The 26,630-nt window shown below is 42.0% G+C and overlaps 1 protein-coding gene and 1 long non-coding RNA gene across 2 annotated transcripts in view; one reads left to right on the forward strand and one right to left on the reverse strand.

Moving 5' to 3' along the window:
- Positions 1-8,985, reverse strand: part of LOC131203284 (uncharacterized) — a 46,850-nt gene extending 37,865 nt beyond the window's left edge. The window contains exon 1 of the long non-coding RNA XR_009156333.1: positions 8,829-8,985. This is a non-coding gene — a long non-coding RNA (uncharacterized LOC131203284). The remainder of the gene's footprint in view (positions 1-8,828) is intronic.
- Positions 7,882-26,630, forward strand: part of TLL1 (tolloid like 1) — a 162,329-nt gene continuing 143,580 nt past the window's right edge. The window contains exon 1 of the mRNA XM_058193320.1: positions 7,882-8,621. Coding sequence (XP_058049303.1) covers positions 8,465-8,621 — 157 coding nt within the window. The 5' untranslated portion in view covers positions 7,882-8,464. The remainder of the gene's footprint in view (positions 8,622-26,630) is intronic.

Here is a 26,630-nt window from a genome sequence, read left to right on the forward strand (position 1 = left end):
TTTCTGCTTCTTAACATTCCTGGCAGCGAAGGGAGGTTATCACTGTATCTGACAACATTATATAATCAGAATAAAGAACAGATTCTTTTTAAGACTGACAAACAAAGCTATCCTGAAACAAAATGAAATGTTACTGGCTATTTTTTTTTTTGACTTTTTAATGATTTTTAAAAAGAATATATTGCAACGGCTTCACAAACCTTTGGATAAACAGGAAAATGCAGTAAGGGCTCTCCAATTAGACAGCCCCTCTGTGCTTTTGTTATCTACTAGGGAATGGCTGTATGGACAGACTTTGATGCTGTATATTGACAGATGGAATATCAGAGTTATGAGTGGGCTGGTATTAGATGTTTATGTGTGATTTGGGAGGGTAAAAAATCCTCTGGTTCAAAAATGGCTGGTAAATTAAACAGCTTGCAAAAACATGATTCATGGGCTTGTTCTTTTTTTCACAATTGACTAGAAACGGCAAATCGAAGGTATACATTTTTCTTAAGCTATTAATATTATAACTGCGACCTCTTTGTCTTATCTTTCCAGGTCAAGTTGCCTTAGTATCTTGGCATAAACATGTCCAAGTGTTTTCTTAGCTTTCTTAGAGGTCTTTAAGACCAATTGTCTTCAAGTATATCTGTTAAGTGAAGCTAAAGCCAGAACATATTGCTGTCTGGAGATTAAGAAATGATGTGTATCAGTAGTGGGTTCCTCTTATCTTTGCTACCGGTTTGCAACCGGGAGTGCGCATGTGCGCTCACTCGCTTTGCTCACATATGGCGCTTCTACGCATGCACAGAACCTTCTGCACATGTGCACAGCATCTGTGATGACATCCAGACAGAGCCTCTGGCCGCCGCCATTACCGGTTCGTCTGAACCAGGGCAAACTGGTAGAAACCCACTGTTTCCTGATTGCTTATTTAACATAACATAACATAACATCAGAGTTGGAAGGGACCTTGGAGGCCTTCTAGTCCAACCCCCTGCCCAGGCAGGAAACCCTACACCATCTCAGTCAGATGGTTATCCAACATTTTCTTAAAAATTTCCAGTGTTGGAGCATTCACAACTTCTGAAGGCAAGTCGTTCCACTTATTAATTGTTCTAACTGTCAGGAAATTTCTCCTTAGTTCTAAGTTGCTTCTTTCCTTGATCAGTTTCCACCCATTGCTTCTTGTTCTACCCTCAGGTGCTCTGGAGAACAGCCTGACTCCCTCTTCTTTGTGGCAGCCCCTGAGATATTGGAACACTGCTATCATGTCTCCCCTAGTCCTTCTTTTTGTTAAGCTAGACATACCCAGTTCCTGCAACCGTTCTTCATATGTTTTATCCTCCAGTCCCCTAATCATCTTTGTTGCTCTTCTCTGCACTCTTTCTAGAGTCTCAACATCTTTTTTACATCGTGGCGACCAAAACTGGATGCAATATTCCAAGTGTGGCCTTACCAAGGCATTATAAAGTGGTACTAACACTTCACGTGATCTTGATTCTATCCCTCTGTTTATGCAGCCCAGAACTGTGTTGGCTTTTTTAACAGCTGCTGCACACTGCTGGCTCATATCTAGATGGTTATCCACTAGGACTCCAAGATCCCTCTCACAGGTACTACTATTGAGCAAGGTACCACATATACGGTACTGGTGCATTTTGATTTTTTGGCCTAAATGTAGAATCTTACTTTTTCCACTGTTGAATTTCATTTTGTTAGATAGCGCCCAATGTTCAAGTCTGTCAAGATCTTTCTGTAACTTGAGCCTATCTTCTGGAGTGTTGGCTATTCCTGCCAGCTTGGTGTCATCTGCAAATTTGATGAGTTCCCCATCTATCCCCTCGTCCAAGTCATTGATGAAGATGTTGAAGAGTACTGGGCCTAAAACAGAGCCTTGGGGTACTCCACTGCATACTTCCCTCCATGTGGATGTAGTTCCGTTGAGGACTACACGTTGAGTGCGGTTGGTCAGCCAGTTACGAATCCATCTGGTGGTGGTGCTGTCTAACCCACATTTTTCTACTTTATCTAGTAGTAGGTTATGGTCTACTTTATCAAATGCTTTACTGAAGTCCAAGTAAATTATATCAACAGCATTCCTCTGGTCTACTAATTTTGTCATTTTGTCAAAGAATGCGATAAGATTAGTCTGGCATGATCTGTTTTTGACAAACCCATGTTGGCTTTTGGTTATTACTTTGTTTGCTTCTAGGTGTTCGGTGATTCGTTGCTTGATTATCTTTTCCAGAATCTTCCCCGGTATTGAGGTCAGACTGATAGGTCTGTAGTTTCCTGGATCTGTTTTTTTTCCTTTTTTGAAGATGGGAACTACATCAGCTCTTTTCCAGTCCTCTGGCAGCTCCCCTGTGCTCCAGGATCTTTGAAACCTATTTGTACCCTATTTGTACCCTATGACTATACTGTTGTGTTGTACCTTAGAATTCTTGATGAACGTATCTTTTCTTTTATGTACTCCGAGAGAGTATGCACCAACACAAATTCCTTGTGTGTCCAATCACACTTGGCCAATAAAATATTCTATTCTATTCTATTCTATTCTATTCTATTCTATTCTATTCTATTCTATTCTATTCTATTCTATTCTATTCTATTCTATGGGTAACTTTCTAGAATAATTAAATTTCCTGCAGGAAGATAAATTTAATTCCGAACTCACTTAGGCAGACGGGGACATTAGAGACTGCATACTTTTTTTTTTTGCAGCTATGACACCATTTGGGAAATACAGTCAATCAACCTACAACAGTTTATTTAGTCACCGTTGAAAGTTGCAATGGCATTTAAAACATGATTTATGACCATTTTTCACAGTTACCACTTTTCCAACATCCCCATGATCATGTGATCAAAAATTCAGATGCTTGGCAGCTGGTTTATATATTTTTTTATTATATAAAAGTTTTATTTTACAATCTTATCAAATAATTCATCAATGTACAGTTATATACAATTAGTCGGGCCTGCCAGTCACCACCCCTTTTAACCTTCTTCCCTCTTCTACCTTCTTTACTTTCCAAACCTTCCTCCTTCTCTTATCCACTCCCTCCCTCCACCCTACACCTTCCTTCTCCTCTTCTACCCTCTTCCTTCCTCTTCTCCTCTTTCCTACCTCCTACTCTCTCTTTCTCCCTCCCCGTTCTAAAATGGCAACTGGTCAGACCCGACCCTACATTAATTATATTTATACATCTTCAATAATCCCTGTACATTAACCATCACTCCATCACTAACCTCAACTGATTCCTTCCACACCCCCACCCCGACTTCCCAGAACAAAATGCAGGGTATCAAAACTAACAATCATAATCTAAAATAATTCCTAAATTATAATCTCTAGTCTCTCACGCTTATTCACTCTCAATTCCCTCTCCTTCAAAAATATATCTAATACAAATTATTTCCTAATTTATATTTATATTTATATTTATATTTATATTTATGACCTATTTATGACCTTTGTTGTGTCCATGTGATCACCTTTTGCAAACTTCTGACAAGCGAAGTCAAAGGGGGAGCCAGTTTTGCTTAACAACTGGGTTACTCTTTTATCAGCTGCAATGAGTCACTTAACAACTGAGGCAAGAAAGGTTGTAAAGTGGAGCAAAACTCACTTAACAAATGTCTCGCTTAACAACATAACTTTTGGGCTTAATTGTGATCGTAAGTTGAGGACTACCTGTAGTCAATCATTAAAATCCTCTTATGTCTGATTCTATCCCAGGACAGTTTCTAAGCCCATAACAAGGTACATTTTTAAAATTTGTAATCAGGGCAATTGATTGAAGTTTTTATTTGTAAGATTTGAATTCTTTACTCAAGACCTGGATTTTATTGATTGAATTTTTACAGATTTTTTTTTAATCAAACAAGTATCTTGTCAGATGTTGATAAAATGAGTTTATTGCCATACATATTGAATTAAAAAGCCTTCTTCTACTCCATCCATTCCATTCTTAATACAGAGGATAATTAATGTGCTCCACTGTGTTAAAACCTTTTCGATAACATTTGTACGATGTTGGTCTTGGTAAAAGCTATGGCACCAATTGGCTAAGATCTGTTGATCTTGAGCAGGGGTCCTCAAACTTTTTAAACAGTGGGTCAGTTCATGGTCCCTCAGACTCTTAGAGGGGGCCAGACCGGTTGGGTGGGCATGGCTAGGTGGTCATGCGACTGGGTGGATGTGGCCAATTTAGCAGTCCATTAAACAATACACACAAATTAAACTTTAATTTGTTATGCTCCTGTGGGTGGAAAGCAGGTTAGTGAAGGGATGTGGCTGCCTTAGGGAGGAGTGTGAGGGACTTCTCTCTCTGTGTGTGTGTGTGTGTCTTTCTCTCTCTTATCCCTCCCTGGAGGCCAAAAATATCCCATCCTGTTTTTGGCCCCCAGAACCACTCCGCCGTCCAAAAACGGCCTGGTTTTGGCCTCCTGAGGTCTCTGCGCATCCCATTTTTGACCTCCCCGGCATCCAGAAAGCAGGTGGGAGCTGGTGGGTAAGTGGGGCGATGTGGGCGAGGCAGCCTCATGGTCCTGCGCGGGCCGGATTAATGTCTTCGGTGGGTTGTGTCTGGCCCGCAGGCTGTAGTTTGAGGACCCCTGATCTTATTTTTTTTGCAATTCCAATTTTCCAACTTTCTTCAAAAACGAAGGTATTTAGTCATATGGCAGCAAACGTAATAAGGAGGTATAATTCTGGGAATTTCAAAAATAAATCTCACTGTCATTTTACAGGGCAGGTTCTGCCCAGCTACCGAAGCAATAGGAAGATATCAAAAGGCAAAGATGCCTCAAGCTTTCCGAACTCCCCTGCTCTTCCCAAGTGTAAAGGAAAACAGATTCTGAGCATTCTGAACTGTCACCTTGGATTGCTTCTATACATGGAATATGAGAAGGCTCTATTTTTGTCCTTTGCTTCCAGCAGAAAAAAAAAATATCACGCCCCAGCTTTGGTTTATTGTATAGCATCCATAAAATAAAGCAAACATAGAGGGTTTTTAAAGAAAACCATCTTTTTATTTGATATTCTGCTTTTTTTGGGGCGGGGGTTCAAAAAATAATATTCTGCACCAGCATAACATTATGCTGTGGGGGTAAACAGTCTTTCTACAGACGAGAACAATTTTGAATGGAAAAACAGCTTTTCCATCAGGACAACAAAGAGAGGCTGGGCCACTTTTTAACCATTAAGGCTATTAAAACATATAAGAGTATTGAATAAATCCTGTGGACAAGATGCCCTGTTTCTCGGATGTTTGTTTTAATCACATCACATCTACCAGCCTCCTGTTGTGCCTTTTCCTCAAACATTCACTAACCTCCCAGGGCTCTATAGTCAGCAGCATTTATGACCGCAGATGTGATGATGAAGCAGTTTCATTGTAGATGTGATGATGAACTCCCATGTATACATTAACCTCTGGACGGAAATTCAGGGTTTAGTGTTACTGGTGACATCTCAAGTCTTGGTCTTGATCTGAAGGGCTTGCCTTGCATGTTTTTTGCCCTGAGTATCTTGCAGGGAGCAAGAGGGAAACCTGTCGGCTTAGCTGTTTGTTATACAAGGTACCATTTTTGCAACCATAAGCGACCTGTAAGCATCCCAACTTATAGGAAGATAGGAAAGCAGTCTTGGGATTCAAGTAATTTAACAACCTGTTCTCTGCCCTAATGATTTCTTCCAACAACCAGTTTGCCAAACTGCTCAGAAAGTTAACAACCAGTTCTCCCGAAGTGGTGCGAACTGGCTGAATCCCACCACTGTAGGAAAGCATCTTCTTTTGGATGGCCCAGTTAAGTGTGTATCTTCCCAACAGGAGCATTTGGAAAAATCTGATTAAATAGAGTCTCTTTCCCCCCTCCCTTTTTGTATGTGGACTCTTTATTTATTTATTTTGTCAAACATGTACGAAATAACAGGTATAAGTATAAACATGGACATGAGCACATGAAATGAGTATGAATAAATGTGGACAGTTGTTCTTTGTAGACAGCAGGAAAGTCTGTTGGTTTGTTTTAAAAAATAAACCTGAGAGCATGTTAACAATTTGACACTAAGGTAAAGGTTCCCCTTGCACATACGTGCTAGTTGTTCCCGACTCTAGGGGGCGGTGCTCATCTCCGTTTCAAAGCCGAAGAGCCAGCCGTGTCTGAAGACGTCTCTGTGGTCATGTGGCCGGCATGACTAAACGCTGTTACCTTCCCACCAAAGGTGGTCCCTATTTTTCTACTTGAAACTTTTACATTATTTCGAACTGCTAGGTTGGCAGAAGCTGGGACAAGTAACAGGAGCTCACCCCATTAGGTGGCACTAGCGATTCCAACCACTGAACTGCCGACCTTTCGATTGACAAGCTCAGCGTCCTAGCCACTGAGCCACCGCGTAGTTTGACACTACTTCTATTCTAATACTGGCATGCCTTATAAATCTTATGCCTAAAATGAAGCGTCCCAGTCCCCCTAACCCTCCCGGGCTCTCTGGGAGATATAGAGCTGTGCTATGATTTTCTTAAGTGGAGCTCCACGTTTGATTTTCCAGGCTGATCGGCTAAGTCCGATTTTAAAGTCGCTGATTCGTTTGGCTGGCTTAGAAAACAAATCCAGCCCTCAAGACTGCCTGCCTGCCTGCCTGCCTACGTTTGGGAATCTGGACGCTGCAAGCGAGCGCGCAGCACGCACTTCCAAGCAAGGGAAGGGCAGGAGATGAAGCTGCGGCGGAAACTTTGCTTCTGAAAACCCCCGTTAACCTTTCGCATCCGCTGGGAAGCCGAGGGCGACTTTGCTGCCTGCAAATATATATATATATAAATTTATTAACTGCAACTGTTCGCCGCTGATGCGCAACCTGCTTTGTTTCGTATTATTCCTCAGCTCTGCGTTTGCTTTCGCGTGTTTGTTTGTTTGTTTGTTTAAAGCCTACATCTGAAGCTGCTTTCCTTTGGCTGAACTTCGCCCGTCGATGGTCGTGGTCTTAATATCCCGTTCAACAAACCGGTGGAGGCCTTAAAAAAAAAAAAGCAAAAAAAAAAAAAAAGATTTCCCCAAACAAAAACAACTTTCCTTCCTTTTCTCGCGCCCTGCACGCTGGCAGCGGAAAGCGACAGAGGCAGAAACCGGGGAAAGCGCCGCGATCCTCTTTCTCATCGCCTGGGACGGCCACCTTCGCCGAACCTGCTTCCCATCTTCGTTTCCGGATTCGGGGCGACCTCGGGGGGCCACCGCGAAGCAATCGCGCCCGGCCTTTTGATTCCTCTCCCGCCCTCCCCCCCGCCGCTCCGCTCCTCTCCGGTCCCTCTCCGCTCCCTAAACTTCTGCTCCGCTCCGCTTATCTCGACAGACAGCAGCTGCATGGCGAACGGGGCAGAGCGGACAGGCGCGCGTGTTTTCCTAAGGCTATCAGGGCAGCAGATCAGAAAGCAGCCCGGATCCTGTGGTCCTGCCGCTCGGAAGAAGTAAGCAAGATGCTGACGGCCAAGCTTCTGCTGGACGTATTTTGCTAATTAAAAGGAGGGGGGGAGAGGAGGAAGAGGAGGAGGAGGAAGCGGGAATAAGGAAACTCTAGACAAATTATTCCAAAAAAAGAAAAGAAGGAAGGAAGGAAGGAAGGAAGGAAGGAAGGAAGGAAGGAAGGAAGGAAGAAAGAAAGAAAGAAAGAAAGAAAGAAAGAAAGAAAGAAAGAGGCAGACGGGGAAGCACTTTGCACTTTTCCTTCCTCTCCTGTTTGCTGACGGCGTTGCCATCACTGCAGGGCTGACCGTGCTCCTGGCCGTCCTCCCCCCTCCCCCACCCCGCTTCCACCTTCCAGGGCATCTCTTTTTTTTTTCCCCTTCCAGTTTGCTGATGTGCAGCCCGACTTTAAGCGCCCAACAGCGGAAAGCTCGGCGAGAGGCGACCGGGAGAAAAAGGGATTCTTCCAACCGCTTGGCTCCGTCGCCGATCCCAGGGCAGAAGAGCTCCCGGGAGTCCGAGGCTGCTGCTGCTGCTGCTTCTCCTGCTGCTGCCGCCCCGGTGGCGGGAAGGCGGAAAAGTTTGCTCGGCCTTTGACAGAGGCGAGGAGGGGAAGCCGGGCACTGGGAGAGGGCAGGAGGGCGAGTCAGCGCCTCTCCGCTTTGCAACTTCCCTCTTCGCGGGGGGTCGGACCCCTTCGCCCTCCACGCGCGCACACACACACACACACACACACACAGACACAGCCGCCCACGCGCACGGCAGCCTCCCGATTCATTTGCATGGGGGGAAGCCCCAGCTCCGGGTCCGAACCCCCCCTGGAGAAGAGAAGCCTGTCGGCGCGGACGAGACATTCGCTGCCCTTTTCCTTCCCACGGCGCCGTTTCCCTCCAGCACCCACCACCACCGCCACCCCCGTCCGCCACACGTACGCTCCTCCGCCGCTCCTGGCACCCGGCGCCTCGCCTCCCTCGCTCTCTCGCCCATCTCTACGCGGAGGAGCCTGACCATGTTTTGCTGGAGGATGGCTGTATGGCTGGCTGGGGTGGCCCTCTGGAACAAACTCTCCCGCTCCCGCTGCTCCGGCTTGGATTTCGACTACGGTTACGATTTCAGCCAGGAGGATCAAGCTGAAGCCATAGATTACAAAGATCCTTGCAAAGCCGGTAAGTGCCTTCTTTCCTTCCTTCCCAGGCGAGATTAAGCTCCGCGTGCTAGTCGCCCTGACCTCCCCCCCCTCCTCCTCCTCCTCCTCCTCTCCATCCATCCCCCACCCGGCCTTTTCCCAGGTCAAAAGGGCTTTTTCTTTTCCCCCCGCCCGGGAGGGTAGATGCTGTGGCTTAAATGGGGCGGACGAAAGGAGGGAAGCTCACCTGTTTTGTTTCCTTCGCTTCGGAGCCAAGTGAGAAATGCCGAAGCTTTGGAAAAAGCCGGGGCGGGCGCGCTTGGATTCCCGCAAGCCGCTGGGGGCAGATCTCTCAAGAAGAACCTGTTGTCTTCTTGGAGGGATCCAGCCGGCTCTCTCCACCTTTTTTTCCTCTCCCCGCATCCTCTACCCTTTTGCACTTTGCTGGTCCAAGCCTCGGAGCCAAGAAAAGTCAAAGGGAGAATTTGGGGAGGGGGGGGGGGAATGCCTGACTAGGTGGCTCGGTGGCTAAGACACTGAGCTTGCCGATCAGAAAGACAGGCAGTGCTGCGGTTCGAATCCCAGCGTGAGCAGGGGGTTGGACTAGATGACCTCCAAGGTCCCATCCAACTCTTGTTACTGTGCAGAATCTAGCCCCGGTTTTCCCCTGCCGCCTTGGAGATGTCATTCTTCGGGTGTGTGTGTGTCATCTTCTCCATTTACTTCTCCAGGTGGCTGCGGTTAAGTGGGTGAAGGAGTCGAAAAGGAAAGTCATGCTCTTGTCATGAGTTTTAATTTTGGCATGGGAAGGGCAAAGGGATTGCCCGAAAAGCTGGTCTTGTGTCCCTTAATGACATAAATGAAGAGCAGCTTTTAATTAGGTAGGCCAGGTAACCCAGAAGCGTGAAGAGAACTGTTTATTTATTCTTTATTCTTTATTTTATTTTTTCTTTATTTTACGGGTCATAAATTGGACTGGGTTGTTCCTGAGGAAACAGTACCTTAACTACTTATGATGGAAGGACCATTCAAGCTTTGTTTCAAGGCAACAGAGGATCCATTGGGTAGAACTTGTGGACAGTTTCAGGCCTGTTGGCTATTCTAGCAGTTAAGAGATGCACTCAACACTGTAAGCACTGAATGTATCAAGTTTGTTCCTGCGCGGTATGTGCCTATGTGTTCACACATAGTGTACCAGTTCCCACAACTGGTACACAATAATATTGTGCTGGGTCACCAACCTGGATCACCACCAACTTTTATCAGAAAGAAGCAAATCTGCGCTCTGAACCTTGGAATGAGGAAATGGATAGGCACACTTAACACAGTCACCCATTGAAACCAGCAGGTGTTACGCACTTGGTAGGAAATGCAGTTAGATCTTGGGAAGCTGTCCTTCAACCCACCACACTGGAAGTTGTGGAAACTGATAGAACTGCAATCAAACGGAATTGTTCTTAAGGACTTCAGCTTGGAGAAGATTTAGAAGATGCCTCAAGAGAAGGAATAACACCAGTCTTCCTTATGCAGATCTTTGCTGCTGGATGTTGGAGCACCTGCCCTTTAGATAAGGCCTTGACTTCAATGAGACTTCTGTTTTGTTTTGTTTTAATGTAAGAAAGACACCCTCCCCCTTTCCTCTAGCTTTCAGCTGCTACAAAAGGCAGGTTTTCAGATTTTTCAGAGTTCAAGGAAAAAGCTAAAGTACCATTTCAGGTACATTGTAATTCTTCTTAAAAAGAAAAACAAACTGTTCTGAGAAAAGAGAATATATCTAGTTCAGATTGAACTATGGAGTCCTTGGTGTTCTCTGACCTTAGTTGTTTGCTTGTAGATATTCAACTAGGTAACTTCATCAGTGCTGATAATGTTACCTAGTCCGGTAATGAAAAGTCTGCAAGCAGCAAACAAGTTCAGAGAATGCCACAAAAAAAATGTGGAAGATTACAGTGGGACACTGGTGAATCTTGGAAAAAATATCCAGGAACAACCCACTCTCTTATTAATTGATAGATGCTATTTCATATTGAACAACATTTTTGAATGTATTTACCCATGTTTGTTTTCACCCAAGAAACAATCTTTTTCCAGTCCAGTCCTATCTATGTTTATTCTGAAGATTTCTCTGTTGAGTTCTGTTATTTCCAGGTAATATACATAGAATATCAATTTAGAACTAGCATTTATTTCAGGATCTACTGTGTGATATGTCTAAAATAAAATTCAGTTATGGTTTATTTATTGCAAGTGTAGCTAGAATAATTGAGGGGAAGTTAGTTAATTATAGACCTTATTATGGTTGTGCTCACACATCAGCTAGATATTTAGAGTGGATTTGGCATTTTTGTCCACTTGTCTAATCCTTCCCAAGAACTTGGAATAGGCAGATGTTGTCGTTTAATAATATGAAGGCATCTTTGCAGGATGTAAAAGTAAAGCTTGGAATTGACCGATGGTGATATTGTTAGTGCCAATGGTTTTCAGGTAGTGGTCCAGTTATTTTGAGATTGTACCCAAACAGCCTATTACTAAGAGTACTATTTTTGTTTTCTTTTGCCACAATAATTCTAATTCTGTCCGTAGTCTTTATATTTTGTGATTTTCTCCAGTTCTATCTTTTCTATTTTGATGTCTCCAGGTACTGCAAGGACTACTATTCCAAGCTATTTCGTCTTTCCTGTCAACAATTTTTAAGTCTGAGGTGTTGTATCGCACTTGCTGGTCTGTTTGAATTCTTAATGTCACAGAAAGCTTCTTTATTTTTTTATTACTTTGTCTCTTTTGTGGTCCCATCTGCTCTTGCTTGCAGGTAAATGGTATTTCTTGGAGATATTTCAACGTGCAAGTGTTGCTATTTGTTTTTTCTGTCATTTGTGATCAATCTGTGTGATATTTTTGCTGTAGTTTATTGGGTGTTTCTTCAGCTTTGTTTTTTGCAGAGGTGGCATTTGCTGTTTGTTGCCGTCTTCTCAATTCTGGCTGTTTATACATTTGTTCTTAATCCTTGGAATTAGATCCTCCATCGCTTTCTTCAACTTTCCTGCTCTTAGCCTTTGACAGGTCTTGTTATCTGCTTTGTCTGCCAGTTGTTTTTTTAATGTACTGGCTACATCAGGGGCCTCCAACCTTGGTCCCTTTAAGACTTGTGGACTTCAATTCCCAGAGTTCCTCAGCCAGCTTTCTGGGAATTGAAGTCCACAAGTCTTAAAGGGACCAAGATTGGAGACCCCTGGGCTACATTGCCTTGTAATGTCTCTTTTTCTGTTCTTTGTTTGGTCTTTCTTGTAGACCAGTTTGGTCTCCTTGGTACTGAGTAGCCCTTCATGGCATACAGTACTAGCTTCACTGCATCTTCTTCAATGTCCAGATATTTTTTTCAATGCCCTATTTTCTTCTTGCAAGTACCATTGTCTAATGTACTTGCAAAATTTCATGTCCACCTATGCTCCTTGATCAATACAACCTCTCGACATTTCTTTTCTTTCATCTGTTCTAGGTTGCTTATATCTGATCATAGCATGCTGATCTTAGTTTCCAAACTGATCTTTCATTTTGGTCATGAACTTTTGGCTTTTTTGGGTGCTTGTTTTCCATCCAAGACCTTCAGTTATAACTGCAGCTTAGCTGTACATCAGTTAATTTGTTTATTGCGATGAGCTGATGCTTATCTTCAGTACTGCAGTACTACCATCTTTTAATACTTGTGCTAGCTATTCTTTTTGTGTGTGTAAAAAGCTTCAAAGGAGGCAACGTTACTCTTTTGTTTTTGTGGTGTTATAGATACTCAGTTATTCTTTGCTTCAGCTTCTCTTTTTTCAGTCAGAAGACACTGTTCTTTCTGAGGAGAAAAAAAAGGAAAAGTGGCTGGTTTGATGATAAAAATGGTTCAATATCATCCTGGCTTCCTCTATCGCCAATTTCCCTGGCTTGCCTCTACAGTCTTGGCAAGGTATCGATTACCTTGACAGGTCTTTGCAGTTCTTCCAATTCTGCTCCTGTGAATATTTTGTATTATAAATCGATTTTGATCTGCTATTCTCTGTTTTGTTATTTCTGATTTTGGATGTTGTTATTTCCAGATTTGATGAATTCTTTTCAGATAGCCTCTTCTCATTGAACTTGATTTGTAATAGCAAATCATTATTTCTTTATTTTCAATCTTTATATTGGCGAAGGGTGACCATTTTTTGTCTTCCAGCAGTCCTGCAACTGCTGGTCCTGGTTTTTCTGTAATCCTTTGGTCACCAGATATCCAGGAACTCCCAACGCTTAGCACCTAGTCTTCATTGGTCTGGGCAATGACTAATCCAGTATAAGTTTCTCTAAATTGTTTAGAGAATTCTTTGTGCCATTCTTTCTCTGGCTCTTCTGATGAGGCTTGTCCAGTGTAGTTGAATCTCTGACATAGCTGGCATCTTTCTCAGAGCATATAGATCCCATAACCACTTCATTGGGGCTGTATTATGGTTGATCACACAGTCAGCCAGATATTTAGACTATTTCTGCATTTTTATCCACCTAGGGCTTGTGATAGGCAAATGTTGTTTGATAATGTTGTAAGTATTATCATAGAATGTAAGCTGTTGCCTTTTGCAATTGGCTGATGGTTATTTTATCTATACCTTTGGTGTTCAAGTGGTGCTCCAGATGTTTTGGAAGTGCACCAAAGACACCTATTATGATTGGTGCTTTTTTTCCTTTCTTCATTCTACTTCTATTTTAGGTGTTTATGTTTTGTTATCTTCTCCAGTTCTTTCTCTTCAGTTCTGCTGTCTCCAAGTTCTCCAGCCTCCACTCTCCAGACATTTTTTCTCTTTATCAACAATTGTTATTAACAATCGTTATGTGGCAAGTGTTTTTCTATTTGATTTCTAAAGTCTACAGAATTTTAGCTTCTTCATTTTCTGTTACTTCGCATATTTTGTCTTCCACCAATTTTTGCTTGCAGGCAACTAATATTTCTTGCACATGTTCCAATACATTATTGCTGCATTGTTTTTGTTGTTATTGTTTAGAACCAGTTTGTGCTGTCTTCTTAAAGCAGCTAACTAGGTGGTCCATACTGCTACATTCATGGTTTCATGTCAGTGTTAATTTTTCATGACTGCCTGGATTGGTCCCTGTAGTTTTTTGGCAAGCTTTTCAGAAAGCATTGGCCATTGCCTGTTTCCTGGGAATTAGGAAAGTGACTAGTTCAAGGTCATTCAGTTGGCTTTGTGTCTAAGGTAGGGCAAAGGTGGTTTCTTGCCTTTTACATTAATTGCTGAATCAAACTGGCTTTTATGTAAACCATATTAGACATGAAAAAGGATTAAATTCTGGTTTTCCACTATGGAGAAGCTGTAGTGGGAGATGAAAACTAATTCCTTCAAATGAGTGGTTTTTTTTTTATTAGAACCAGAAAGCAAGAACTCAGATGCATCTCTGAAGGAGTCAATCTGGAGAGAAAGCTTCCATGTATCTCCCAGAGGAATTGCTAGCATCTTTCTGTTGAAAAACCAAAAGCTAGCTAACTTTCCTTGCACCAAGAATTTCTTTAATGATCTTCATTTAATAAATCAGTTTATGGAACCTGGAGAAAAAAAATTAGATGTTTTATAGATATTATTTTGATGTGCAATAAAATCGATACAAAACTTGCTTTCTGTTCTGTGAATAGTGTTTTATATTATTAATTTACATACAGTATTTGAATATATGAAGTGTATCTGGTTACTAGCTATTTAACTGCCCATGTCCACCTACTGTAATATTTTTCCATATCCTTTAAATTACCTTTTGTTAGCGATTGGTTAATATATCAAAAGAGACATCACTGTTTTTCCAGACCTTAGTGAAACATCTGTTGGTTTGCAGGACATATGTTTTAGATTTATATGCTCTTTAAGTGACTTGAGTAAATTAATACAGGATCCATTTAATCCTACTCAGTGGCTTTCCTGGCACCAGGAATGGGGTCATGGTTTATTACATCTAAATGGCATACCTTTGTAGTTTGCATGTGATGTATGTACCATATTATTTTGAAAGAGCTGTTACATGCAATCTGGACTCAGGTAGACAGTTGGAATTTAAAACAAGTGCTTAAATTTTGCTATTACTTAATTTACATTATTTCTCTTTTCCTTGACATGTAGTTCAGCCAAAGTTAGTGTTCGTGTTGGCCACAAACTTCTAATTATTTATTTTTTTAGTAACAAATGGGATTAAGTAGTTTGTGGTCTAAATTGTGATGGGTGTATTCCAAACTCAGTGGTTTGCGGCCTGGCCCTGGTAGATGTTTTTGGTTACTTTTAGTCATTTTTATTTACACATTTGACAGTGCAAAATGTGCTTTAGTATTAACCTTTTTTTTTCTAATTATGTATGTGCATGTATACATATGTGTGTATGTATACATAATATATTGTGTGTATCTGTACATATATGCCAGCTATGTTTAAATTGCAAATACCCTTTACTTGATCGGTAACAGAACAATCATGTTTCAGTTATAAATTGTTCTACATGCTTTAAATATCACTGTCATTTTGACCATCTTTTAAACTTCTGAACAGTCTTTAGCAAGACTACTAAGTACCAGAGTTCTGTGTATTTCTTCCCAATTAGTTCTTTGTGCTGCAATTTGGCAGTTTGTCCCCATTTACTTAGTCAGACACAAGTTTCATTGCTACCAGTACAGTTTATTTTCAAATAAATACAGTATGTTTCGGTTTGTAACAGTATGGTAATTGCATAAAGCTAAATTCAGGGATAAATGAAATTATATTCAGTTGCATTTATTCCCAGGAAAAAATGCCTGTGGTTGCAGCTAATTTGCAGTTCTTATTTACACTTAACTGGTAGCAAATCCCTTTAACCATAGTAAGGCCAATCTTGTGTGTACTATTAATGTTGAGTACTGACTTCTATTTTAAATATTTTCTTTAATGGTCAATGTTAAGTTCGGGCAATGAAGAGGCAGGAGACGATACAAGTGACAACAGCTCTTTGGTTTATTGTGATCCCAGCAAAAACCAACAGGCAAAACCCCTCTTTAAATAGTATTTTGGCTGAGGCATCAGCCAATCAGCAACGTGCATTTTCCCGCCCAAATTTCCCTCCTGAAATTCAAATACATTACACTCCTCCCCTCCCAGAACACACTGTACCATATTTACATAGTTTTTTTTGCATAACATTTGCATGTTATTTTTCACTCCCAGGGAATGAATTGTGCAGGTAAACAAGGCGTCTCCTAACTCTTTCTGACCTGCGCAATTCATTCCCTGGGAGTGAGTCGAGCTGGTCGGAGGGACTGTTTGTTCCTCCCAGCTCCTCCTCTGGGCCATCCGGCCCTGGATTATTGGCAGAGTCGTCCTGCTGTCCTCTGGAGGAGCCGGTTGGTGTCGCTGGACTTCTTCAGACTCAGCTAAGTCCTCTGATCGCCTCGGAGTTGAGTTAGCTGTTGGTTCAAATATTGGGTAGTCAGGGTCTGGCTGTTTGGTTTCTGGATTGTTTTGTATTTTTTTTCGTAATTGATCTATGTGGCGTCTCCACACTCGGCCATCTCCCATGTCCACTATGTATGACTTTGGGCCCGTCACTCCTACAATTATTCCCTTTAGCCACGCTGGGCCCTCACTATAGTTATGTGCCCATACCGGGTCACCTGTTGTCATTGTTCTGGTTCTTCCCTTTGTGCTTTGGTACCCACCAGGGGAGTATGTTGGGTTTAACCGATCTAGGGGACACCGGAGTCTTCTACCCATTAGTAACTCTGATGGGCTGCGGCCGGTGGTCACACAGGGAGTTCTATGTTGGACTGCCAGGAAGGTATCAATTTTGGATTGCCAATCTCCTGGGCTAATTCTAGATAGCGCTTCCTTGGCACTGCGTACAAAACGTTCTGCAAGTCCGTTCGTTGCCGGGTGGAAAGGCGCCAAGAGGACATGTCGGATGCCCTCTTCTGCCAAGTACCCCTCAAACTGGGTGGCCGTGAATTGTGGGCCATTATCGGACACTAGAGTGTCGGGCAACCCGTGTGTCACAAATAGATGCCTCAATACTGTGATTACAGCTTCTGCTGTTGTGGTTTTCATGAGTAAAATTTCTAACCACTTCGAGTAGGCATCTACCACAATTAAGAAGGTCTGCCCATGGAACGGCCTGGCAAAATCTATATGGATCCTGGACCAAGGACCCTGGGGTTTCTCCCAATTTTTTATGGGTGCTGTTGGGGGTAGTGGCCTTGATTCTTGACATGCTTGGCATTTCCCTACCCGGTCGCTAATGTCTTTATCCATTTGTGGCCACCACACGTAACTTCTCGCTAGGCTTTTCATCCTCACAATCCCCGGGTGGCCCACATGCAATAGTTCCAACACATGCCCTCTTAATTTCTCTGGAATAACCACTCTATCCCCCCATAACAGACAACCCCCTTGTACCGACAGTTCCGAATGCTTTTTTGTAAATTCTTTGAAATGATCCCCCGGTGCAGTGGGCCATCCCCTCTGCACCCAACCGATCACAGTTCTTACAACAGTGTCTTTGTAAGATGCCCTAGTCACTTCCATAGATGTGACTGGGCCAGAGTCCAAAGAGTCAATTAACAAGACTGGCGTCCCTGGGGTCGGGTCTTCGATAGTCTCTGGCAACGGGCATCTACTTAAAGCACCCGCATGTCCCAAATCCTTGCCCGGTCGATGAGACAGTTTGTACGAATATGCTGCCAGGAAAATAGTCCAACAGGTCAGCCTGGGTGATAATGCAACCGGTGTTGGACGGTCCCCCGCCAAGAGTCCCAATAAAGGTCTGTGGTCTGTGACTATTTCAAATTGCCGCCCAAACAGGTACTTGTGGAATTTTTTAACCCCAGAAACTGTAGCCAGGGCTTCCCGGTCTAGTTGGCTATAGTTCCTTTCCTGTGGACATCGTGCGGGAAAATATGCGATAGGGACTTCTGAACCGTTCGGTAACCTGTGGCTGAGGACAGCCCCTACCCCGTAGGGTGATGCATCACAAACTAGTACTAGTGGCAACGTCCCATTGTACTGAATTAGAAGGCTATCGCTAGATAAGAGATTCTTAACGCCTTCAAATGCCTTAGCCTCAACCCTGCCCCAAGTCCAAACAGATTTTTTTGCTAGCAGATTATGTAGCGGTTCGGCTACCGTTGCCTTATTTCTTAAAAATACCGCATAGAAGTTTACAAGCCCCAAAAATACTTGTAATTCTGTTTTGTTTTTTGGGGTTGGAGCCTTTCTAATGGCTCGCACTTTGCTCTCCGTTGGGTGGATGCCTTCCTTATCTATCCGGTAACCCAAGAATTCTACAGAGTCAACTCCTATCTGGCATTTGTTGAGTTTAACCTTAAGTCCCGCAAACCTGAAAATGCCCAAAACCTTCCGCAATTTGACCCCTAATTCTTCCAAGTTTTCTGCTGATACCAGTACATCATCGAAATATGGAACTACTCCCGGTAGACCTTGTAGGAGTCGTTCCATTAGGTTTTGGAATAATCCGAACTGGAGTCGAGTGCATTTAAAAGCGCCCCGATGTGTGACAATCGTCTGCGCTTTGGCCGTTTCACAGTCAACTGGTAATTGTTGGTAGGCTTGAGCCAGATCGAGTTTGGCAAAAACCTGTCCCTGTTCTAACGAGTGCAACAAGTGTTGCACTACGGGAACGGGGTAAGCACTTTTTTGCAATGCTTTGTTAAGCGTTGCCTTATAGTCAGCGCAAATCCGGACTGATCCGTCTGGTTTGACTGGGGTCACTATTGGTGTCTCCCATTTTGCATGGTCGACGGGGACTAGTATTCCCTGGCTTACTAATTTGTCTAGTTCCCTGTCAATCTTGGGTTTGAGGGTGAACGGGACCCTCCTAGCTTTTAATCTAATGGGAGCCACCTGGGGGTCCAAATTGAATGAAATGGGGGTCCCCACGTACTTGCCCAGGCAGTCTTAGAAAACGTCCTCGAATTCTCTCAACAATTCGTCCTTCAGGTTGACTCCGCTTCTGTGAACCCCGGTTACTTCCATGCCCAAGGCTCTGAACCAGTCCAGACCTAGCAAACTGGGCAGGTTTCCATCTACGATGGTGATCGGCAGAGTTTTCTTGAATTGTCTATATTTCACTCTGACGGACGTGACTCCTCGAACAGTGATTCGGTTCCCCTGGTAGTCTTGCACTCTCAGCTTTTGGGGTTGCAACTGGCGTTTCGCGACGTCTGGCAGGTCCCTTGCGATTGTGTCCCAAGACATAATCGTGATTGATGAGCCGGTATCCACCTCCATTTTACACTGCACTCCTTCGATGTGTGTCTTGGTGAATATTTTCTTCTCTAGCTGTGTCGATGCGTGGTCCACTCTCACAGTGGTCTGATTCAACTCCGCGGCTTTTTTGAACTGACCAATCCCTGGCCGCTTCGCGGATCCGGCGCCCTGTTGATTGGCCGGTTTGAATTTTGGGCGGGAAGGTTGAGAGGCTCGGCAGGCCTGAGCTATGTGTCCTTTCTTTTCACACCACCGACAAATTGCGTCTTTGAACCTGCAATTCTGTCGTTGGTGTTGGCCTCCGCAACTCACGCACTCGTCCCGGTCGCCTCTCTCCAGCCTCCCAGTGTGGAAGACCTCTTCCTCTTCTTCACCGTCCGATTCGGCCTGGATTTCTTCACTGTGGACTGGCGTTGCTTTCGCCGCGGCATTTGGCGTGTTCGGCTTTTGTAAGGTTTCTGTCGCTTTGGTGGACATCTCGTGCGCCCTGGCCTCATTCAGGGCTATCGCCAGGGTTAGGTTGCTTTTTGACAGCAACCTAACCCTTTTCGACTGTAGTCGGATGTCCCTGACCCCACGAATGAGTTGTTCTAATAAAGAGTCCTCCAAGTCTCTATACTCACAGTGGTTTGCAGCTTTCCTTAATGCAGCCATGTACACGCTTATCGATTCGCCCTCTCGCTGAACTCTTTGCCTCAACTCGAACCGTTGTACAAACTTCGATGGCACCAGCGCGTAGTGTGCTCGTAGTGTCGTCTGTAGCGTTTGCCATGGTACCGACTGTACCGGCGTTGGTTCCGACAGCGATTTGGCGGTATCGAAGACTTCTGGCCCACAGTGGCTCAGGAAGTAGGCTCGCTTCCGATTATCCGATACTCCTTGCAGTTCGTTAGCTTCGAGGAAACACTCGAAAAGAGCCATGTACGACCCCCATTTCTCCTTGGCTGGGTCAAATGGTGCTGGCGGCGTATAGCTAGACATCGCTATGTATCCGCCCTTGATACTGGCTGGGTTTGAAGTTATGTTGCTCCTTCAGCTCTTTTCCTAGTCTCACTGCCTTCAATATCCCACCTTCGTCGCCAATGTTAAGTTCGGGCAATGAAAAGGCAGGAGACGATACAAGTGACAACAGCTCTTTGGTTTATTGTGATCCCAGCAAAAACCAACAGGCAAAACCCCTCTTTAAATAGTATTTTGGCTGAGGCATCAGCCAATCAGCAACGTGCATTTTCCCGCCCAAATTTCCCTCCTGAAATTCAAAAACATTACAGTCAACATGCACTGAAGTGCTCATTCATAAAGTAAGAGGCTCTGAATTTTAGATGGCTGAATAAAAACAAATGATAGTGATCCACTTAATGTTATTTGTGACATTCTAAAAATATTGTGATATCTTATTTTTTCTAGTATTTTGTACAGAATAATGGCATATAGAAGCAAATGTATATTATTTATAATTCCAGTAAATGTTAGGCATTCACTTGCTTGGAGTTTAGGAATTCATGGGTGATTCTGGGGGATTGTGAAACTATTCTATTCAAACTATCACAATTCCTGGCTTCTGGTGGCACACTACCCCTGCATTCTGGGGATTTGCTAATGTGTGGGGGTGGATTTATCCATTTTGCAGGCTGCAACAGTAAATTTCCCTTTCCTCATTTAAAAATTGGCTTGGAATTCCTCAAACTCCACCTCCTGCCCTACCTGTGCCTTGGGATATTTTATGTAAGAATACTATAAACCAGTTAATTAGTCTGTGATTTAAAAGAAGAATGGTGAGGCCTCTTTTAAGGAATCAGGGCATTGGAATAGATGCGTACCAGAGTTCATTTTCGATGTATTGTGAATAAATCTTAATTATTTTTCCATACAATTGATGGTTACTATTTGGTAGCTAGAAATTAAGAAGTACTCATGGAAGATAAGCTAGTTGTGGTTGACAAAATGAAAAGGTTTTTCTCGGGTAGTACCTTGTTTCCCCGAAAATAAGACATCCCCTGATAATCCCAATCAGGCTTTTGAGTGCATGCACTAAAATAAGCCTTCCCCGAAAATAAGCTCTCCCCAAAAATAAGTCCTCCCTGAAAATATTTAAATGCATGCGCAGCCAGTCCCCGCCATTTCCTCTGGTTAGGGTTTGGGAGACAGAGCTGGAAATCAGGTAAGACGGCAAGAGGAGCCCCGTCTTGCTCCACGTTCCCCAAAATAATAAGACCTCCCCGAAAATAAGGCCAAGTGCTTATTTCGGGGTTCAAAAAATATAAGACAGGGTCTTATTTTTGGGGAAACACGGGTAGAATACTTCCAGGTAACCAGAAGTGTAGGTGATATCTAATCCAGGTAAAGTGGTGAGATTAAAGTGTTGTAGAATTTAAGTGTAGATTCTAGACAAAATTTGCCAGCGAAGTAACAAAAAGCCCTTCCCAGTCTCCAGTGACTCTTCCTCTTCTCTCTCTGTTGCAACTGTAGCAACTACCAAACGTTAAAATGCACACTAGCAAAGTTAGTTTGGTATTTTAGCTTCATTTTACAGTGTACAGAATCTTATTTTCTTTCTTTTTTTTTAAAGGAAGTTTATCCTTCATCTGTACTTCATTTCATCTCTCGATCCCATCTTTTTGATTCCTCTTTTTACACTGCTGCAAATTTTCTGGCTAGTTGTTATCTTAATTTTGCTCAAGTTCTTAAGGCTCCTTGCAGCAATATATGCCACTTGATAACCAGTTTATCACTTGGTTGGCTGCAGATAGTTTGTAATTTGAGGCAAAAGACTGGATGAGTGCCCTTTAAATTTGATCCATTAACAGAAACTGAACAAACTGATGGTTGGATCAATGCAACTGACCAGACAGGATTTCCCACCACTGCTACCTTAAGACAGGAGGGTAATTTAGAGTAGGAATGGCAACACAGCTTTTTCTTTCATCATTGTAGCAGTGCTTTCTGATTCATCTTTTGCCACCTGAGGGTCTTATTTCAGTCTGTTTAACTTTAGGAGCAGTGCTGCTTTTCATTGGCTTCTATATTTTTTGAGCAATAGCAATAGCGCTTAGATTTATATACTGCTTCATAGTACTTTACAGTCCTCTCTAAGAGGTTTACAGTGTCAGCATACTGTCCTCAACAAACTGGGCCCTATAATTTACCAACCTTGGAAGGATGGAATGCTGAGTTAGTCTTGAAATGGTCAGGGTTGAATTCTTGGCAAGGAACAGAATTAGCCTACAATATTATATTCTAACCATTGCACCATCATGGCTCTTTTAAATTGAATATGCACAATCAAGCTGAATCATAGTGATTATGTAAACCCCCCCTGGTTTACGCCAAATATCTGACCTTCGGACCTTTCGCCGCGAACTGAAAACATATTTGTTTGTTCGCGCAGGGCTTTCTTAAATTGGGGAGATTTTAAATTTAATTTTTTAGTTAAATTGGGGTCTTTAGATTATATATTTTAATTTATTGGCCTAACTGTATAATAAGTTTTTTAATCTATTTTTAATTGTATATTGTTTATTTTTATCTTGGCTGTACACCGCCCTGAGTCCTTCGGGAGAAGGGCGGTCTAGAAATCTAATAAAATAAATAAATAAATAAATAAATTAAAAAGGTAAAGGTTCCCCTCGCACATACATGTAATTGTTGCCGACTCTAGGGGACGGTGCTCATCTCCGTTTCAAAGCTGAAGAGCCAGCGCTGTCCGAAGATGTCTCCGTGGTCATGTGGCTGGCATGACTCAACGCCAAAGGCGCACGGAACGCTGTTACCTTCCCACCAAAGGTGGTCCCTATTTTTTCTACTTGCATTTTTACGTGCTTTCGAAACTGCTAGGTTGGCAGAAGCTGGGACAAGTAACGGGAGCTCACCCCGTTACACGGCAGCACTAGGGATTCGAACCGCTGAGCTGCCGACCTTTCGATCAACAAGCTCAACGTCCTAGCCCCTGAGCCACCGTGTCCCTCTTCATAGTGATTAGGATTCACCTTATCCACAATGATCTGTCCCCTTTCAGGCCTTCCAATAATTCATCCCTTGCTGCTGTAATGGAATCATTCACTTTGCTACTATTGGTCTTCATCTTCTCTTTCCATTTAACTCTGCCCAAATTGTAGACTTTTCAAGAAAGGTAGGTGTTTGTCTCTGATAACTTGAAACTGGTCATTTCTGTCTCAAGTGATAACACTGAATTGCTTTGTTTGATGATCCAATTGTTTGTTTTCTTGGTTATCTGTGGTATTTTCAGGAGTCTTTTTTAAATATTAAAATTCAACAGTGTACTCTTCAATACTTCTTTAAAGCCAAGCCTTAATGTTCATGATAGTCATTGTGTCATTGTACATTTTTTCTGACATAGCTCAGGTAGAACTATTACTTATTCTTATTCTCTTGTGTGTCGTATTTCTGTAGATATTCCACTAGTTCTTGCAACTTTTTGACTTGCTAATGATTGAAGAGCTGATTGAACTTCATCTTCTAGTAGAAAATAGGGAATATTTTCTAAGGAATCTTGGATGATGACATCCATACATTATGATCTTCTTTGAATGAGTTACTTTCTGCCCATTGGTGTCAGGTTAGCAGTTCAAGGTTGGAATCTCCTTCTGAGTTTGGAGATCTTTTGGATTTTTTTTTTTAATTTTTAGGAGACGTCTTCAGGTGATTATAAATGTCATTGTAACAATATTTTTGTCTCTTAACAGCTCTCTAAAATTATTTATTATGTACCATCCTGAGATCTTTCTTGGCTTTGACTTGTCTTCCCTTTGTGGCAAAATTCATCTTCTGTTTTTTCTTCTTTCTTGGTCTTTTACAGTTTTTTCTCATATTCATCCTTACTTTTTTTGTTTTCATTCTTTCTTTTCTTTCTTAGATTTCATTCATTCTTCAGGTTTGCTGTCACTGACGTTCAGGATTTTAAAGTGATTTCTTGAAAATGGTGGGAATATGCTCAAGATTGCGTAATGGAAATTTATTAATTTCCGTGTTCCCCTTTAACTTGACATGGAACTTGTATATGCATAGTTCATCAAGTACGAGAAATCCTCGACTCGCAATTGTTTAATGATCGTTCAAAGAGGCACTGAAAAAAGTGACTTATTACTGTTCCCCACACTTAAGACCGTTGCATCAATGTGATAACCAGCATATATTTACAAAGGTTATAGTGTGCTGGGGTCATGTGATTGCTTCTGACAAGCATGGTCAATGGGGAAAGCTGGATTTGCTTACCTGCTTGATTCACTTAACAACTGTAGTGATGGATTTAACAACCATGACAAAAGTCATAAAATTGGATGCAACTCATTTAACAACCGCCTTGCTTAGTAATGGGAATTCTGGACCCAATTGTGGTTGCAAGTTGAGGACTACCCATATGATATTTTACAGACAGACCCAAGCCACAGCTTCGGTATTATAACCAAACCCTTCTATCTCCCTGCATCAGTAATGTGGTCAATTTGGTTTCAGTGTGCTCTTTCTAGTCATTCTATGTACATAGCCACCATCATGGTTATTTGAAGTGTGTTATTAATTGAATTTGTCTAAACTGATAAGTTGTTTTCCTGCTTCGTTTCTGTTTCTTACATCAGTTAATATTTTCAGTTTCAGCATTCCAATCTCCAGTCAGAGGTAGCATTTCCTGCTTGCATGTTCTTTAGATTTTATATTGAACTTGGCCATAAAACTGATCAACTTTCTCTTTTTTTCTGCTTCATGGTTGGAACATAAACTTGGGTAAACCTTATATTAAAAATATAATTTATTCAATCATTGACTGCATTATTATACTTCTTGGTTCTGAAAGCAAGTCAGTTGGTAAACAGAATGAGCTTCTGATTGCAAGTGTCCAGTTCCATTCCATTTCAATTAACTAATGCCTACAATGTCATTGTGTAGCTGGTTCATTTTATCTTTCTCTGTATTAGGATTTCCCATGTTAATAGTTTTTACATTCCATGTTTCCAATTCCATTGGGTCTTTGCAGCTTTGAATTTTCTTTTCTTGCATGTCAACATCAGCAACTAGATGTCCTTAAGCTTTAATTTAGGTGAGTCATAAGCATCATTGGCATTTTGAAAAATCCTTAGACCTTAGTAGCATGTTGCGTGTCACTCAACCTGAAGACTCAACATCTGGCACTAAGTCATTAGTCACTTTATTTCTTTGGCTTTCTTTGCAAGATACAAGAGTGGTTTACTATCACCTCCTTTGTGGTATGAAATGATTAAAATGATAACCTGTGTTCAGTATCATCCTGTGCTGCTGGTCTCCTTGCTTTAGCTGGGCATTTGGGATGATTTCATGCCTTATATGACCTTGCTGGAAACGAATGCTCTTTTCATTCTCCTTACTCTTCACTCCCAATAATACCTCATTTGAATGAGGCAGTCTAGGAAGACATGGGGGGTATATTGCACCCTCAAGTCTATTTTGAATCTGAGTATTTGCAGTTTGCCCTTGTTGTTTTCTATTGTTTTTCTCGTGGGGCTGAAGAGAGATTGACTCAAACTCATCTAGTTGGTTTCCATTCCTAAGATAAGGACTCTCCGCTCTTAATTCAGAAACTTAACAACTAGATCAAATTGGTTATTTTTTATAGTTTAGAACATGGTTAATGTGGACAAATAGGTTGTTTTGGCTGTTTTGGAGGCTCCATTGTAGCTTTTCAACTTTGTAAATGTCACAGAGAAAGTGTGAACTTTCCAACTTCCAAATTTAAACAAAAATTAACTGAAGATAAAAACACAGAGAGGCAGAAAGTTAAGATACAATGGTGTCAACTGAAATAATAAAGATAAAGAGTTGTGATGGTTTGCTGGAGGTGGAAATTTAATTTATTGGCTTGTTAGTATGGCAGCTTTCTTGTGAAAGTTATTTTGTAGACAACAGTTTATCTCAAGAGTACAAGTTATTAATCAAAATGTGATAAATTATATTCTTTGTGAAATCCTAAATCTTCTATATTTAATTTCGAGGCAAACTTTTGAGGACTGATTACTGAAATCTAGGGGAATATGTTCAGTAAAAGAATGAATAAAAAGTGATGCAGTTTCTTTTGATGCAGAAAAGAACAATAACAACCGTGATACTTGTAATTCACAGATGATGAAGTGAGTCTAAGAGGGACTTGTCCATGCCAATCAGTGAGTTGATACATCAAACCCATAAACTCCAGTCGTTGCATTTTCTCTACTTAGTTCCTGTGATGTAAGGATGGGGTTTCCCCCTTCAATATTTAAGACTGAGATTGTCAAGAATCAAAGATGTAGAGATCATTTTTGCTCTGAAATAGCTTAGGGCTCTTACATTATTGAGTTATGTGAAAGGTGATGCCTAAGAGAAGGCGGTCTTGTCATTAACCATCTGCTCTGCATGCTTAAGATTGTTGAGGTGATTATTTGCTTGACAAGAAGGCCAGAAATGAATAGATAATTAGCCTATAATTGATTTTATTGGCAAGAATATCAGATAAAATTTTCAAAGGGATTTATTTCCAAGGATCATGTCTGTTCTCTGAAGCAATTAGCTACATAAATGTTCCTTTTATGCTATGAGCCTTAAAATAATAGCGACAAAAGTTAGGTGAACAATTATAACACTGTGGTTTATATATATTTAATCAGCAGTACTCACACCATAGAGCACTATTGTGGCATCTAGCTAATAGACACATTTACTTAACATTTAAAAAATCATTTTCTTTAAAATGGATGCATAGCCAATGGACCAATTGATACATTCTCCAAAATCCATGCATGCTTCTGAAAAGCATGATATTATTAATA

The sequence above is a fragment of the Ahaetulla prasina genome, chromosome 8 (assembly GCF_028640845.1).
Source record: "Ahaetulla prasina isolate Xishuangbanna chromosome 8, ASM2864084v1, whole genome shotgun sequence".
In the NCBI taxonomy this organism is placed as follows: domain Eukaryota; kingdom Metazoa; phylum Chordata; class Lepidosauria; order Squamata; family Colubridae; genus Ahaetulla; species Ahaetulla prasina.